This window comes from Triturus cristatus, chromosome 3_2 (assembly GCF_964204655.1).
Source record: "Triturus cristatus chromosome 3_2, aTriCri1.1, whole genome shotgun sequence".
Classification (NCBI taxonomy): domain Eukaryota; kingdom Metazoa; phylum Chordata; class Amphibia; order Caudata; family Salamandridae; genus Triturus; species Triturus cristatus.
This window is the reverse complement of record NC_140584.1, coordinates 92633029-92649343: the sequence shown is the minus strand read 5'-3', so window position 1 is coordinate 92649343 and position 16315 is coordinate 92633029. Positions and strand designations below refer to the sequence as shown.

The window sequence follows — 16315 nt, the reverse complement described above, 5'->3', positions numbered from 1 at the left end:
GCTCCCATTTGGAAATGATCACTTATTAAATGTAATGAGGTAACTCAAATGCTATCCTATGGGAATGGTGGGCCTTCCAGTAGTGAAAACGAATTTAAGAGTTTTTCACTACCAGGACATGTACAACTTGTAAGTACATGTTCAACTTTTTAAAAACAAGGTCATAATATGGCAACAAGATCTAGGATTGTCTGGCATTAAAAAGAACATTTGTTGCACTCTGCCCAACCTTAGAGCCATATCAGACTGTAATTAACCACAGTCCTTGATGAAAATCATGTTGTTCATAAAAAAACAGAAGTACAGTTTGTCTCATACTTAGGGAATCCCAAAACTATGGAGAGAACAGCAATACATTTTACCGGTGTCACCAAGGGAATTAAGACACAGAAATTGCACCTGTGCGGGAGGAACAGCCTTAACCTCTTCAGTGCCCATGACGAGATAGTCTCGTCATGGAGCACGGTTGCGCTGTGCCCATGACGAGACTATCTCGTCATGAACCCCACCCACTAGTGCAACGCCCGGCACAGGAGGGTGAAAGGGCGTGGCACTGAAGGGGTTAACAATAAATGCTCAACATTTATAACATGAATTTAAGTTGGCAATCCTTGTATGGCCCATAAAGTCAATAATCTTTATGTATCCCTTGGCACAAGCAATGTGGAAGGCGTAGAGAAAATTAAGATGATAGTAAATCCCTGATAAGTCCACAAGACCCGCACTCTTGCATGCCAATGCAGAAAAGATTATAGTGCAGACCTAGACTTCAAATCAGTTCAAAATCTTGAAGTCATGCAAACCATGGATAGCTCACCCTATCACGATAAATGGGCAACACCCTTCAACCAACAGCCATATGGGAAACAATAGAGTCAAAGGACGTTTCCAGTAGAATTTTGCCAAAAGTAGTTATCTGCAAAATCCATGCCCTTAACATTGAAGATGACTTGTGCAATACTGAGATAACCAAATGTGAAAAGAACAGATTGAATGGTCAACTAACCATACTGGTCAAAGAAGCCAGGCATAGACAAACAGAAGCATTAAGACATATTCATCCAAATAGCACTGCAAGAGGGTAAAATGCTCTGGCTTTTATCACTCTACGTGGAGAATAAGAGTATGGGACTTCTGAGTTCACCACACTCTGACCTGCGAAATATGCTCTAGAATTTACTAAGCATAAGCTTCCTCCCAAATGGATATCAAACGACACATTCCTACGTTGTTATGTGTACACCAGGCCAGAGCAGAACATTATTGCCTGCTCCCTCCCATGTCATAACAAAAAGGGGAGAATTGGGTTCAGCTCATTAACTATCATGTGCCACAAATGTATTATTGTAATGTAGGACATAGTAGAACTGGGGAGGCCAGACTCATTTGTAATATTCTTAATGAATGGCTGAGGAACCTCACCTACATATCATACATGTCATACAGATCACAAGTAGGGCTGATTTACTCTGAACTGTTCATAGCGGGAACACACATGTAGCCCATACAAATATATGAGTTAACGGACAAGATAAACAAACAGAGGGAACACCCAGACCATCTTGCCCAAATATTGTCAGTGGAATGTTACCAACATGACCATGGTACCTGGTGTTAGCATGCTGAAAAATGAGTAGGTATAGTGAGCAAAACCCTTCAGTGGGACCTGGCATTCCTCTATATTGCAAGTAGTAGGTCGACCGTGGAACACTTCATCTACAATAAAGAAACTCTAATGCGGCATGTAGCATGGATCATCGTTATCCCTTCCACTCCCCTGTGTGTACCTGAGACCACCATCACAGGTGATTGCTCAGTACCAACTTCAGGTCCAAATGCAAGCTGGTGACCCACAATTCATCAAACTTCCAAAAGGCAGGGAACAAAGGATTTAAATTTTGGAGTGCCTCCACCACACCTTTCGGCTGAGAGAAAGCTTCTTATGACGAAAGATTTAAGACAAAGATTATGGTCACTGGGAATAAATTCAAAGACTGAATCCCTTTTAACTGGCCTATTGTGTTTGCAGTAGCCCTGACACATAACCACAGCAGTCATACAAAGAACAAACTTCCAGCTCGTAGTGGTGAGGAAGGTTTCCAAATGTTTTAGATTAACCTAAACGGAGTGCTTGTAAAAGCACATCACAGCCACACAATCAACATTAGAGCACCAAAAAAGAATGAAAAAACGAGTCAATTCAAAAAAGAAAACATTGTGGTCACAGTTTTCATCCTTCTCTGTTGCAGACATTAGGCACCGGCCACGCAATTTTATTGGGAGAAGTGTAGGAATGCTGCGTAGTAGGAATTTTGTGGGTTCCTGTAGATTCTGGAACTTTCTGTCACAGAAACGTGAGGAGCATGCATATTTGTAGCCAAAGATTGAGGTTTGCAGGGTATTCTGTGGAAGAAAAGGTAGTGTGATCAACCCAAGTCACACCACACTGGGCTCCACTGGGTTTCCAATGTTGAGAAATGGCTGGGTTTGCGTGGATGGCAGTTGAGGTCCAGTCCCAAATTCTGCAGCTAGCTACATAGCCCAAATGGGTCATTTTTCATGGTGCAAATGTGATGACGGTTGCATTTTGTTGCATGTGATAGGGCCAAGTGCTGTACCATTTTTAATAAGCAGTAGTTTGGGAACACAGTGAAGTAGAATATTTGTTATTTTCAAATGCTTTTATTTCCATCTTTGTCTTTCAAATGTAAGCCAGTGCGCTAGAAAAACTACATTTTGCAATATGTCCTCTGAATAACATGACAGTATAGGTATCCCCAAATTCAGAGCTGTACAAATTACCACTATTCCTGAGCTCAGTATCTTGAACACAATTAAAAAACAAGCATTTGCAATGCAATAGGTCTCGCAGTTACGAGAGTTTAAGCTATTGGTATTGTAAATAACAATTCCTTTTATTTATGTATTTTAAAAGAAATCAAAAATAAAAGGCATTGTTATGTGCAATACCAATAGCTCAAACTCGCGTCAATGCGAGACCTATTGCATTGCAAATGCTTGTTTTTTGATGCTGATGGGTACGAGAGGAGGATGTGAAATCAAGAGCATTGAAATGTGCTGGCTATTAGGGATCATTCCTGACGAAAGTCCCCCACTTGGTTATAGAGCTGCCACAAATTGCTCAAGGGACTTACAAGACCCTTTCAGCCATCATTGCGATAGATTTTGTTTTGCATTTGTCATCCCGAGTGGGACGGGGATGCCCAGACGTGGGGCATGTGCTCTCCATGCCACTGGAATCAAGCTATCCTGGCTGAAGAGGGGTGAAACCTATGACATTGTCCTGCATTCTGTTCATCAACTGTTGTTTTTTGCATCATTGCGATAGTGGTCATGTGTGGATTGAAAAATTACTTTTAAATAGCTTCTTTATTTATTTGGAAGTCTACCGTTTTATTGGTATGCTTGGGCCACTCACTGTCTTTTTTTTTTTTTTTGTTGGGTCATGGTATCCTTTTAGAATACATTGTGGGGTATTCCACGTTACTGAAGATGAAGGTGTCCAAAGAAGGTTGCATCACATGATTGGTTGTGTTGTAAGGTTGCAGACCCCTTTGCTCTTTCCCTTAATCAAAGTAATTGCATTACAAATCCAATGGGGTATAGCTATTTAAGTTTTTCTTTGTCTGCCAATGAGTTTGAACTGTCAGAGAGACGGTTTGCCTGTAAATAATTTAAAGGGAAAGCCACCTTTTAATAAATGCCACCCAGGGGTGGATGGAACATCACATACCAAAAGCATATGGGTCAAAACCATGCCAACCAGTAAATGACTTGCTGATTGGCATTTTAGGCGATCCTTATTTGTAGAAATTTCGAACTTCGTGCTGTTACTAGAGGGGGACAAGCCAGCAAATGAACTAGGAGAGCCGAGCCAGAGCATTGCCAGGCGTCGGTCTGGGTTTAATGAGCCAAAGCACGAGCCGAGCCAGCAAAATATTTGGCAAGTAACTAGTGCAACAACTACAGAACAAAAAAGTTTCACGTTTCAAAAATGTTTTCCCTCTAACCTGGGAGCGTTTCAATTTAGTATCTTAGTTTAAATAGCCGAACTTAGTCATTTGCTTGAAGTGATACTTTTCTGATGAACTTGGACCCGCCCTAACAACGATGCCAGTAGCGAACCAAGTTGCAAGTCAGGTGCCTTCTGCCTCCTATATGTAGCTCACATAGAAAAGAGTATTTTCTAGAGTGGATATTCTGGACTAATGTCGTTCATGGTATTGTCAAATGCGCCGATAAACGAAAAACAAGCATTGGCCGCGCGACAGTAACAGAAACACCGCGCGGCCACGAAATGCATTGCCAGGCGTCGGTCTGGGTTTAATGAGCCCAAGCACGAGCCGAGCCAGCAAAATATTTGGCAAGTAACTAGTGCAACAACTACAGAACAAAAAAGTTTCACGTTTCAAAAATGTTTTCCCTCTAACCTGGGAGCGTTTCAATTTAGAATCTTAGTTTAAATAGCCGAACTTAGTCATTTGCTAGAAGTGATACTTTTCTGATGAACTTGGACACGCCCTAACAACGATGCCAGTAGCGAACCAAGTTGCAAGTCGGGTGCCTTCTGCCTCCTATATGTAGCTCACATAGAAAAGAGTATTTTCTAGAGTGGATATTGGCCGCGCGGCCGTAACAGGAACACTGCGCGGCCGCGAAATAAAACAAATAAAAAACAAGCATTGACCGCGCGAGCAGCCGCGAGACGCGATGGGAGGGGGAGGGGGGGGCGGGGGTAGGGAGAAGCGGGAGTTCTGTGCAACTGGTGTGAAATAGCAGCAGGGAAGGGGGCGGAGAGGAGGCTATGAGGGAGAGCTACGTAAAGCCATATGGCTGCTTTGCGCGCGTGCACACCTCGTGCACTGTAGCTCTATGCCAGCGGTAGCACTTTGAAAAATCCCCCTTACAAAATATCTCCCCGAGCCAGCGCAAGCGCTGGGCTCAGCGAGACCTAATCATTGGTTTCCCTTATACCCATGCTTCATTCATTAGATATTTACCATTTGAATTGCTGCATCTTTTAGTGAAGGTGATTTTTACATTCTGTGTTTGAAAATAACACTTTTAGAAAGTAGGTATTTTCTTGCTCAGTCATCCCGTGTGCCTCTGTTGGAATGAGGATTGCCTGTCTGGGTTTTGGATGACAAAAGGCTGAGGAGCAGGAGTGACTCCAAATAGTCTATGTGGGTCAGGAAAGGGCTGAATAGACCTGGGCTGCAATTGGGGAAGGGGGGAGGAGATTTCCTTGCACCTCAAAGGGCCGGGTCTGCCTCTGACCATGCTGTATCCACCTCCTGCCAGGAAGTCACACCAGAGAAGGAAGAACTGGTTCTGGCTAGGCACAGACACTCTCTGCCTAAGAGATCAAAAGATTTTACGATATAAATATTGGGGCCCAGACCCCTGAATTTTAGAACTGTTTTGGACCAAGAAGACTGCCAAGAAGAAGAGCTGGAGAAGCTGTGAGGAGGGACTACCACTTTGCTGTGTGGGCCTGCAGTGGCTGCTTCTGCCTTGGTCAGTGAAAGGACTAGACTGGACTTTCTGCAATCTACTTTGGTGAGTTTCTCCAAGGGGTTGAAGCAGAGCTTGCCCCCTGTTCAAGAAGTCTCAGGAACAGCAAAGACTTCAAGCTGTTCTGCCCTCAGCACTGGGGACTGTGTGTTTTGTGCTGCAACAGAAGAAGCAGCTACCCGACAACGTCGACGACGCCTCTGCCAACCCCCCATCCTGAGGGCACCACAGAGGGCACCGCGACCCTGGTCTCACCGACGATGCCTTCTGACGCCGCCACTGAGCCACTGCTCGCACCGCGCCCTGTGAGCCCTGCACTCCGCACCGCCTTGCTTCCCGACAATGCCTGTGTTATCCCCGATGACGCCGCTCGATGCCGAACTCAACACCGCTTCTTGCAACGTGGTTCGAGGGCACCACTCGTAAAGTTATACGACGCACCACTCTCATCCCACACCACAGCATTGTCTATCGACTCCAGCGCCATGAACTCCAGTTCATCAGCCAACGACAGCGCTTCAGCAACAATGATGCCGCTACTTGCACCGCGACGAGCACCGCATTCACTTCGCACCGCGACCATGGCCTCACCGGCGACGCCATCTGACGCCGCCACTCCTCGCACCGTGACCTGAGGGTACTGCACGCCGCACCGTTGCACTTCGCACTGCAGCACCCGACGCCTGCCGATGCCAGCGCTCCTGACTTCAACAGAGAGGAGTTTGATCTGCAACGCGGTGACTTCAAGGGCTCGACAACTCCTGCACTGACCTGCGGATCCGGCGCCTGTGGACCCCATGCTTTTGGATACTCAACGAGAGGTCGCCGACTCCCTGTATTTCTAAAAGGTACTATTTGCAGGTCTTCCCAACACCGTAGATGGCCCACGATCACGGCGCCGTGATTGCCCCAGACGGAGCTATCGACATCAAGGAACTGGTTTTGAAGCATATATTGATAACAGGAAGATTTTTGAGTAATGTAGTGTGGATTTCTATCGTTTTTGGTCTTGTCTTAAGTATATAAAAATATTGGATATTTTTATAAACTGGTGTGGGGTCCTTTTGTAGTGCTTACACTGTATTACTGTTGGTTAGGTGCAAATGCTTTACACACTGCCTCTAAGATAAGCCAGACTGCTCATGCCAAGCTACCAAGGGGGTGAGCAGGGGTTTTGTTAGGTGTGTAATGCCCTTATCCAGACTAGAGTGGTGGTTTCTGCCTGGCTTTGGCATATGCCCTAGCCTACCAAAATCCCATTTCTAACAGCCATGTTTACAAATCAAATTTTATTACACAGCACTTTCTCACATTTTTCCCCATAAAAACCAAATCCTCAAGCAATGGGGAAAAAAGACACACATTTAGCCTGGGAACCTTTTGCGAAAAAGAAGTTGTTAAGGTTAAGTATGACCCCCTGTACATTTTGATGGAAGCTTTTCTCACCTGCCCTGATCCTGCCTCTTCTTTATTGAAAAACTCGCTTATCCAGGGTATGGTTCCAAAAGCTTTTAAAGAGGCTGAAATAGTTCCAATTATTAAGAAAAAAGGGGCAGACCCTCTGGTCCTCACAAACTATCACCCTATTTCTCTGCTCCCCTTTTTAGCCAAGGTATTGGAATCATATGTAGCCAACTGCCTCTGTTCCTTTATTGGACTGTCTCAATCCTTGACTCAAGTGGGCTTTCAGCCCTCTCATTCTACAGAGGCAGTTATTCTAACTGTACTAGACGAATTAAGGAAAGACGCAGATAAGGGCACTTATCAGGCCCTGGTGCTTCTAGATCTCTTGGCAGCCTTCGATACGGGCGACCATGAACTTCTGGTTGACCAAGTCAGGGACGCTGGGATGCAGGGCTTGGCCCTTAAATGGCTCATGTCCTTTCTAGATGACGGTCCTCAATCAGACCGTCTCTCCCAATTCACTGCCTCTAAAGTCAAACTGACATGTGGTGTGCCGCAGGGATCTTCCCTGTCTCCCCACCTATTCAATGCATACCTCTTTCCATTAATTCAATCCTTAGGGGAAAGAAAGGTGTGTACTTTCACCTATGCAGACGATCTTCAATTGAACTTTACCATCGATAAGTCTTCCGCTTTCATAGCTAACTTTCATACAACCATGCGACATACAAGTAATTGGATGAACGGCAATCACCTAAAATTTAACCCAGACAAAACGGAACTGATCTTAGTCGGGGGCCCCTCAAGCCCCTGGAATTCGAATTTTTGGCCTGTTGAGTTGGGAAAGCCACACTCACCTTCAAGCTCAGCTAAAAGTCTGGGTGTCACTATTGACAGTGATATGTCTATGAAATCCCAGATTGGGAGGGTGGTTTGTTCTTGTTTTAACCCCTAAGCCCTTATTCAAGTCGTCTTAGCCATGGTCATTTCCCACATTGACTATGCAAACTCTCTTTACTTTGGCCTCCCAGCATCTTTAACAAGAAAACTGCAATTGGTGCAAAACCAGGCTACTAGATTAATTTATCGTCAGCCGAGATGGCACCATATTGCCCCCTTTATGAAGAAGCTCCACTGGCTCCCTGTAGCAGAACGCTGTGCATTCAAGATGGGATGTCTTGTCTTTGAATGTCTCCACGGCACATGCCCGTAATTTGTACCCACCCGGGTTCAAAGATATGCTCCTACCCATGAACTTAGGTCTTCCCATCTTAACCTGTTAGCTACCCTTTCTTTCAAATGCAAGAAATTAGGCAGATCAAGATTAGCCGTCCTGGCCCCTCACTTTTGGAACTCTCTTCCGTCGAAAATCAGATCCACCACAATTAACCCTCAATTCAGGAAACTCTTAAAAATGTGGCTGTTTCACCAGGCCTATGAATAAATTAGCTAGCGGCAGGATTCTTTTGACCCCTAGCGCCAAGAAACTGTTCGGTGTATGTGCGCTCTATTAGCCCTTTTAACATAACATAACACAACACAACATGCAGTGGCCCTAACATCAAACAAGGGCTCAGCATTGAATGAATGAATGATGAGTAATTCTATAGCAAACAGCTCCTCAAAAAAGTGTCCCGGCGCTGTTTGGCGACTCAGAGCGGAACAGAGACATGGACCACTGATCTCCTGTCATCATTGTAATATGATAAGAGAGTTTTCAGCTCTTTTTTGCATTTTGCTTCGTCCAAAATGGACCTCTCATTTTCAGACAGCTGATTCCATATACCCACCACGCTAACACTGAAGGAAGAACCTCCCTTCTGTAACCTTTTAAAACAAGGAACCACAATTAGTCTGGCATTGCTGGAACGCAGGGGTCTTCCAGGGCAGTATGCCTTAATTCTTTTGTTAAGGTACGCAGGCCCCTTATTGTGGAGGGCTTGGTGCGTTAGGGTCAGTGCTTTATACATTATATATTTTTGAACTGGCAACCAATGAAGTCTCTCCCAAAATAATGATACTGATGTATATTTGGGTATTTAACTACAGTGGGCGGACTGCCATACTCTGCATAACTTGTAACCGCTGGATCAGATATTCCAAGAGGCCCAGATATAGCGCATTGGCATAGTCCAGCCTCGAAAGAATCAGTGACCTGACATCATGTGAAAGCAAGTGAAGAAACATCAAATCCAGAAGCATGTTTTTACTACTACTGATACATGTGTCTCACATGAACGTTGGGTGTCAAACATTATGCCCAGATTTCTAGCCGTTGGAAGGGGTGGAGGAGGAACTGTGTCAGGGCAAGCTCCAAACAATTCTGGATCGGGGTTCTGCCCAAATAACACGATTTCCATTTTATCGGGTTTACACTGCAATTTATTGACCTTCAGACAATTAAGCAGCGCTATCATACAGCGAGCGAATGCATCATTTGCATTTATGGAATCCCCATCATACATGAGCAGGAGTTGGGTATCATCTGCATAGGAGACATTTGAATGTTGAAGATTGTGGGACTTAGGGAGGAGGCTTCCTGCACTCCCCACTTCAACTTTTTTGCTCCTGAGACATAAGACTTCATCCAAACCACTTATCTCAAGGAAGGAGCCCACCCAACTTAGGGGAAGAACCTGTCACACCCAGATGTTCTAGCTTGTACAGCAAGATGTCATCATTTACCGTATCGAAAGCTGCTGACAGGTCCAACATCACCAGATCCACATGAATTCCTGAGTCCGGACTGGTTTTAATGGATTGAGAAACCTCTAGTAATGTGGTCTCGGTTTGTGGCAGGTTCTAAACCCTGATTGGGAAGGATAGAACACTTTGTTCAGAGTCAGAAAGGTGGTAAAGTATTGCTTCACCAACCTTTCTAAACCGTTTTAGGCTACTGGGAGTACAGAGACTGGTCAAAAATTAGCCAGGGATTCAAGGTCGGCATTTGCCTTTTCCAGCAGAGGAATTACATTCGCTCTTTTCCAACCCTCTGGAATGACCCCTGAATGGAGTGAGATGGAAAATAGCTCCTGATAAATTGGGGCGGTATTATCAGAGATAGACCATAGGATTTGAGTGGGTATTGGATCCATTGGAGACTTGGACTTACAGTTCCTAAAGAAAGCTTTCACTTCCTCAAGGGACGGGGTTTGGAAGAATGCAAATTTCGAATGTGGAATGGGACCAGCTAAATATCCTATTTCATGTCTCCTAGGAACATTATTCACCGCCAAAAAAGACTGCATTTTGAGGATTTTATCCTCAGAAAAGCCACTGAGACTGGGTAAGTTCCAACGGGGAGGATGTAAATTTATAGTCGGTAAAATTGGCAACAATTAAAAAAATCTCCTTCCTGTCATTATAGGCCTCCAAGATACAATGTGTGTAATTGATGCAGTGGGACCTTTTAAGATTTTTATGTAGCCTTTCAGGGCCCCTTTTATAGTGCGCTTTATCTGATTCTAGGTAGTGAGGCCACCAGACTCTTTCCAATTTCTTGCACGCAGCTCTTTCCTGAGCTAATTCCTGCCAGAACCAGCATGCTGAGCAGTTAGTAGTAGTCATTTTACCTTCTGTATTGGGAGCTATAGAGTCCACCGCCCTCCTAAGCCAAGAACTAATAACAGTGTCCCCCTCCACGACAGAATCTGGTATAACTTTGGGGCACAAACGTTTCAACAACTTACAGGTCAAAGAAAAGGGCATTGTACATTACTTTGACAATTATAATGAAACCATCCTAATAAATATCAGCGTTTAACCAATCCTCTTCAAGATCCTAAACACATTTCCTAAACCAAGCACTCAACCAAACCATCAGCCCTAACAAAAAACCAGGGATACTTCAAGTACCAGCTCTTGCCTTCAAACGAGCCTTTTAAACAATTATTACTCTACTAAGTAAAACCACAACGCAAACAAAAACCCTAACCTCATCCACAAACCGTGGTCTACGCATAACCATAAAACTACCCATTCTGACCCCGTACCTATTCCTAGCCATTACCCTAATGCTACTCCTAAACTGTATAAATCATTAACAACAAAAATGCACGTTACAATATTTAGTGGGTTTGCTTTATTATTACTTTAACTACATAATGATAAATCATTCTCCATATATTTTTTGCCTTTTAAGTTTTTTCCTTGCAAGCAGGGTACAGATGTTTTACCACAACTGTTCCAGGCAGCATGCCACTGGGGAGTACCACTAATCACCTCATCCTCTGAAGCTTCCATATGTATGTCAATGACTAATACTAGTTCAGCTGTCCAATCAATCCCACATGTTCCAGCTTTAATAACACAAGCAATGAGAGTGTCATTAGATTACACATATCTGAAGCCTCATTGAAAGGGTGGACAACCCTATGAGACAGCAAAGTTCCATTGTGATGCCACCACTATCATTCCTGTTAGAGTTAGAAACTTGACTAGTTAGGTCCCATTGAGCTTCTTGCTCAGTAAATGAAGATGCCTGTAGAATATTCCTTCATATTGCGGATTGAGAGACCTGCCCAAAGCTCTGCTAGAACTCTGGACGTAAATAACATTTCATAGCTTGGGACTGTAGAAAAAGTACCCATTTTCTGTCCCTCTAATGCCCAGCTCTAAAGAAGTAGCACCTTCAGTGCCGCATTAAACCCTGTGGAGGCCCCTAGGCAGTCGAAATTTCAGGGGCCCGTTGCAAATTATATAATATTTTTTTAATTTTACCTACCAACAATATTAATAAACCACTATTTTACAATAATACAGCATTTTCTCTATAGAGTCTTTAGCATAAAGTTTTCGTTTCTTTAAGTTGATTCACATTTTTCTGTCTTTTGGAAATAATTTAAGAAAGCTTGATTGTAATTTTCCTTCAAGATCAAATCAATAATATTTTGATCCATTGTCGCGGTGCCCCTAAAAGGAATGGGACCCAAAGGCCAGTGCCTACTTTGCCTATTTGGTCATCCGGAACTTAGCACCTTGAATCAATGAAGGCCGAGGAGCATATTATATAGATACTTTGTATCTTCGCCCACCAAGATGATCAACTAGTTAGATGACTATTATGAGAAGGACAACTTACCCAGCCTTGCCTCCTGCTTCCATGTGATTGGCTAGTGTAACATCATTTGACCACACATCAAACTGCCACTTCCTCAAGCCCAGAACTCCACAATGGACTCGCCCACTGTGAATCCCGACTCGCATGTTCACGTTCACTCCTGTCACCTCCCGGACCAGTCTGAAATACAATAAACACAAAATGTTTAATGGTGAAGCCTTCAATATGACTGTATAGACTGTATAGTTAGAAAACTGTTGTAAAACAGCATGCCGTATGGCCATTAAAAAAACACTCTTAAATGCTCCAGGCAGCCAGTTTCACTGCTAGACTGATTCCACTATCTTGCTGGGAAACAACACTCGTTAAGCAAAATTCACTAAGCTATATGAAGTTTATTTAACTCAAGGGTTCTTCTCTTTTGCGTGCAGACACAAAGCAAGGAGTCACGTATCCAATTTATAAAACTGATATTTTAAGAGAAACTTTATCAAAACATGAAAAATCAAATAGTAATGAATTATTAATTATTCAAATGAGTGACAGTATTGTGAAATAATAGACATTCATTAGGAATTACTAGACACAATTTTCATTTTAACATGTTATAAATAGTTGAGGCACCTCTTTTATCCAGTGATGGGTTGATTTTTGCAAGAGGTTTGCAAAGTACTCCTGTTGGAATATTGCAAGACTGAGGCTTCTTTCTGTGGTATCGCTGTTGCAAAAAACTTCCAAACTACATTTTAAGATGTTGGCCAGTGCTTAATTTGAGCCGGAGCTTTCCGGTGCTGAGCACCGGCACTTAATTGGTTTCCGGGGCTCGGCACCGGCACCTAATTGTCAGCACCACACTTAGGGAAGATTGCCACAAGGTGGCGCTGCTCATTTAATTTAGAGATGAGCAGTATCACAGTTATTTAGGAAAACAATATACATTATACAATTACTAACAACTGCCTCCCTAGCCATTCCTTTAGCTTTGGGGACCTGGAATTATCTGAACTGCCTCATTAACATGCAAGAGTGATGGTTAGTAGTTGTTTTGGCAGCAATGACAGGGGCGATGGGTGGTGCAAGCTGCAGTGGCCTCCTGGTCAGAGCCCTGGCATTTAATATTTTACAAAATAAGCACTGATGTTGGCATTTGGCAAAACCTTGTGAAAATATGGATAGTATCAAACAAATGTGGGAAGTCATTCTGAGCCAATGCAATATGTGATTAGAATTTTTTATTTTTTAGAGTTTTATATAGCACAAACTCGACCCAAAGGTATTAGAGGCTTTACACAAGCACCAGTTGCTTTACAGACCCACACATTCATTTTTGGTAGCCACTGGGAGATTAAGTCATTTGTAGCGGCGGCCAGCACGGATATGAGGTAGAGGTGCGTGGAAGGAGGATGCGGGGCAGGGCAGGAGGATGCTGGGGAAGCAGGCAGCAAAAAATAAAATAAAAAACTTACAGTCTTGTCGCTTCTTTGCCGCGTCTCTCCATAGTCCTCCCTCGCTGACCTTAACAGGAAGCACCGCCAGGCTCCCAGTCAGCCAACCACAACGCTGCCTTATCAGCGCTGTGATTGGTCTGAGCGCTGCGTTTTGGCGCTCAGACGCTGACTGGGAGCATGCGTATGTTCTCCATGCAGGCTGTAATGCAGCCTGCATGGAGAACATGCGAAGTGCGCAAGACTTTTTTGGGTGGCCCAAGAGGGCTGGCAAAGCAGTCATTGCGCACTTAGGAGGGTGCTACCACACCTCTCCTGCCACCACCGCCTCACGCAAAGCAGCAGTAGAAGGAGAAAAAAATTATAACAACGCGAGTTTATTAGCATTATATTTTCTCTTTATTTCACTGCTAAAAGGCAGTGGGGCAACCGTCTTCTGATTTAGCAGAGGAGCCGCCACTGGTGATTTGCCCAGAATCACAGGATGTTAGGCGTCCCAGCCGAGACTTGAACCCAGTTCCCCAGCTTCAACATTAACTGCTCTAGCCATTTGGCCACATCCTGGACAGGGAGGATGCAATTTTCTCAGACAATTATTGACACCAAGTCTGAAAAATAGAGAGTTTTTTCTGCCTTTGGCCTTATTATGTAGCCATTACAATAAGTAGTTTTAAAAACAAGATCAAAATGAAACAGGTGTGTGACAATGGAAACAAATACAATTTATATGCTCTCCATAGGATCTGAAGGGCATTTATTACTGAATGCGTTTCCAGGATGTCGGAGCTATTTATGGTTATGTATCTTGCACATAATACCTATTCACGTCCGCTTTACTAACATTAACACTAGCAAATTTAATTTTCGTTCAGCAAGTTATTTTGATTTTGTCTAAATTGATTACATGGGATTATATTTATACATTTATGTATTTATATATTCTAAGTCTGGAGGTAATTGTCTGCTTAACATTACCTCTAGTTTTAACATTCAGCACAAATAAATAGGTATTAATTTGTGTGATAATGTTGTCATTCAGATATCCCTGGGAAACAAGCTCAACATCCACAAATCTATTAAGGACAAAACTGTATTTTTTTGCAACTTTATACTTTAGTTTTGAATCAAATACTCTATCAATCAATCAAGTGGCTTTTAAACTTTGACTACTCAACCGTAAGGGTCTCAAGGCGCTGGGGGAGGAGGGGGGAGGGACTGCAGATCTGTCACAAGATACTGTGGTTCAGTAAGAGGAGGAGACACCACTGACTGCTTTAGGATTACACAGAAACGTGACTCCAGGACTTTCTCTCTCTCTCTCTCATAAACATTCATTTAACAAACCCTCCAAACATGACCCCCTGCCCCAACATCCTCTCTCCCCATCTTCCCTCAAAAGACCCTTAGAAGTGCGAACAGAAACAGCCCATTATGATGGTGAATCATGATCCCGTCCGCTGCTTCCCCCAAGCCATCTCCTGCCCCTCTCTCAAAAAAGGATCCTCTACAAGACACCAGATGGCTTTAGGCTTCATCATCATGACAATCACCTTGGGGGTTCATGTTTTTTCCCATTCCTCTTTAGGTTTCCCATGTTGCTGGTCTTTTAAAACTTCCTGTTTGGTGGATGAGTGTCCTTTGCAGGTCCAAAAATCTCCTGAGCTTCTTCGACTGTATAAATTGCATGACTTTTGGAGCGCAGCTGAAATCACAATCCAAATGGGAATGTCCATCAAGGATGCACTTGTCTTTGGCATAGTTTCGCAGTGCTTGGTGAGAGCTGTCTTCGTTAGTTTAGGGTACTTTGTGATATGTCCTGGAAAAGTTCAATATTTTGGTCTATAAATGTTATCTTGGTCAACTAATGTGTCTCTCTAATTATTCTGTCTTTTAGTTGTGACATGGCCATCTTAGCAATCATATCTCTAGGCCAGGCACCAGTTGGATCCCTCATAGCACAAACCCTGTGACCTGAATGATCGAGACCTTGAATGTCTGGCCTTCTTTTAGGACATGCCAGAATAAAGTCTGACAGAATTCAACAACATCCGTACTTTTTTTGTTTTCCTAGATGCTGAGAATTCTGATGTTATCCCTAAGTGATCTATCACCAAGATCTGTCCATTTATCCCAGATCTCTTTGATGTCCTCTTCCATTTTAGATTGAACCGTCTGTGATTTCTCAAGTTCTTGACACATTACCATAATATCATCTTCATTTGTAGCCACTCGATTGCCCATCATCTGGAACTCTTTATTCATGTCTGCCATTGCTGAGGTCTTGCCTAATTTCAGAGATTGCATCCGGGTGGTCACCATAATCGAAATCTTGTCAAGTCACTCATCTAGACACACCTGTAGATCCTCTTGTGTTAAAGGTTGGATGTAGTTGTCTTTTTTTTGAATGCCACATTTGCACAAAGTGCACCTGGAGACTCAGTAGTAATCGTAGATCTCACATAGCCCTCTGCCTCACCCCAACAATCTTTATTTAGCATCTGGGCAAACTCTTTCTTCATTCATTGGCATAGATTCTAAGTCAATGTGCCAGAAAGGCGGCTATGGTAGATGTTATCTAGGATGTTAACTAGGATGCCGGTCTACCTTCTAAGGTGTGTACCCAAACGAATAGTACCTGGAGGTTCAATATGCATGCAGGGGATATTGTGTAGTTTTAGAATTTCAGCCAGGTATGTTAGATTTAGAAGTATCAAATCATTATGTCTGGCTAGGGGATGAGGGTAGCCAGCCCCACCCAGGGTCAACTGAGGTCTCTCGCACCCTATTTGCTTGTAGAGGTACCCAGACGCTATCAGACCCTATGAGGGACTCACTAGATTATGGAAATTCAGGTGTTTAGACTTTCACACTG

General features: G+C 43.5%; 1 protein-coding gene across 1 annotated transcript in view; it reads right to left on the bottom strand.

Moving 5' to 3' along the window:
* Nucleotides 1–16315, bottom strand: part of ADCY5 (adenylate cyclase 5) — a 1541762-nt gene that overhangs the window by 404318 nt on the left and 1121129 nt on the right. The window contains exon 6 of the mRNA XM_085647314.1: nt 12020–12178. Coding sequence (XP_085503440.1) covers nt 12020–12178 — 159 coding nt within the window. The remainder of the gene's footprint in view (nt 1–12019; nt 12179–16315) is intronic.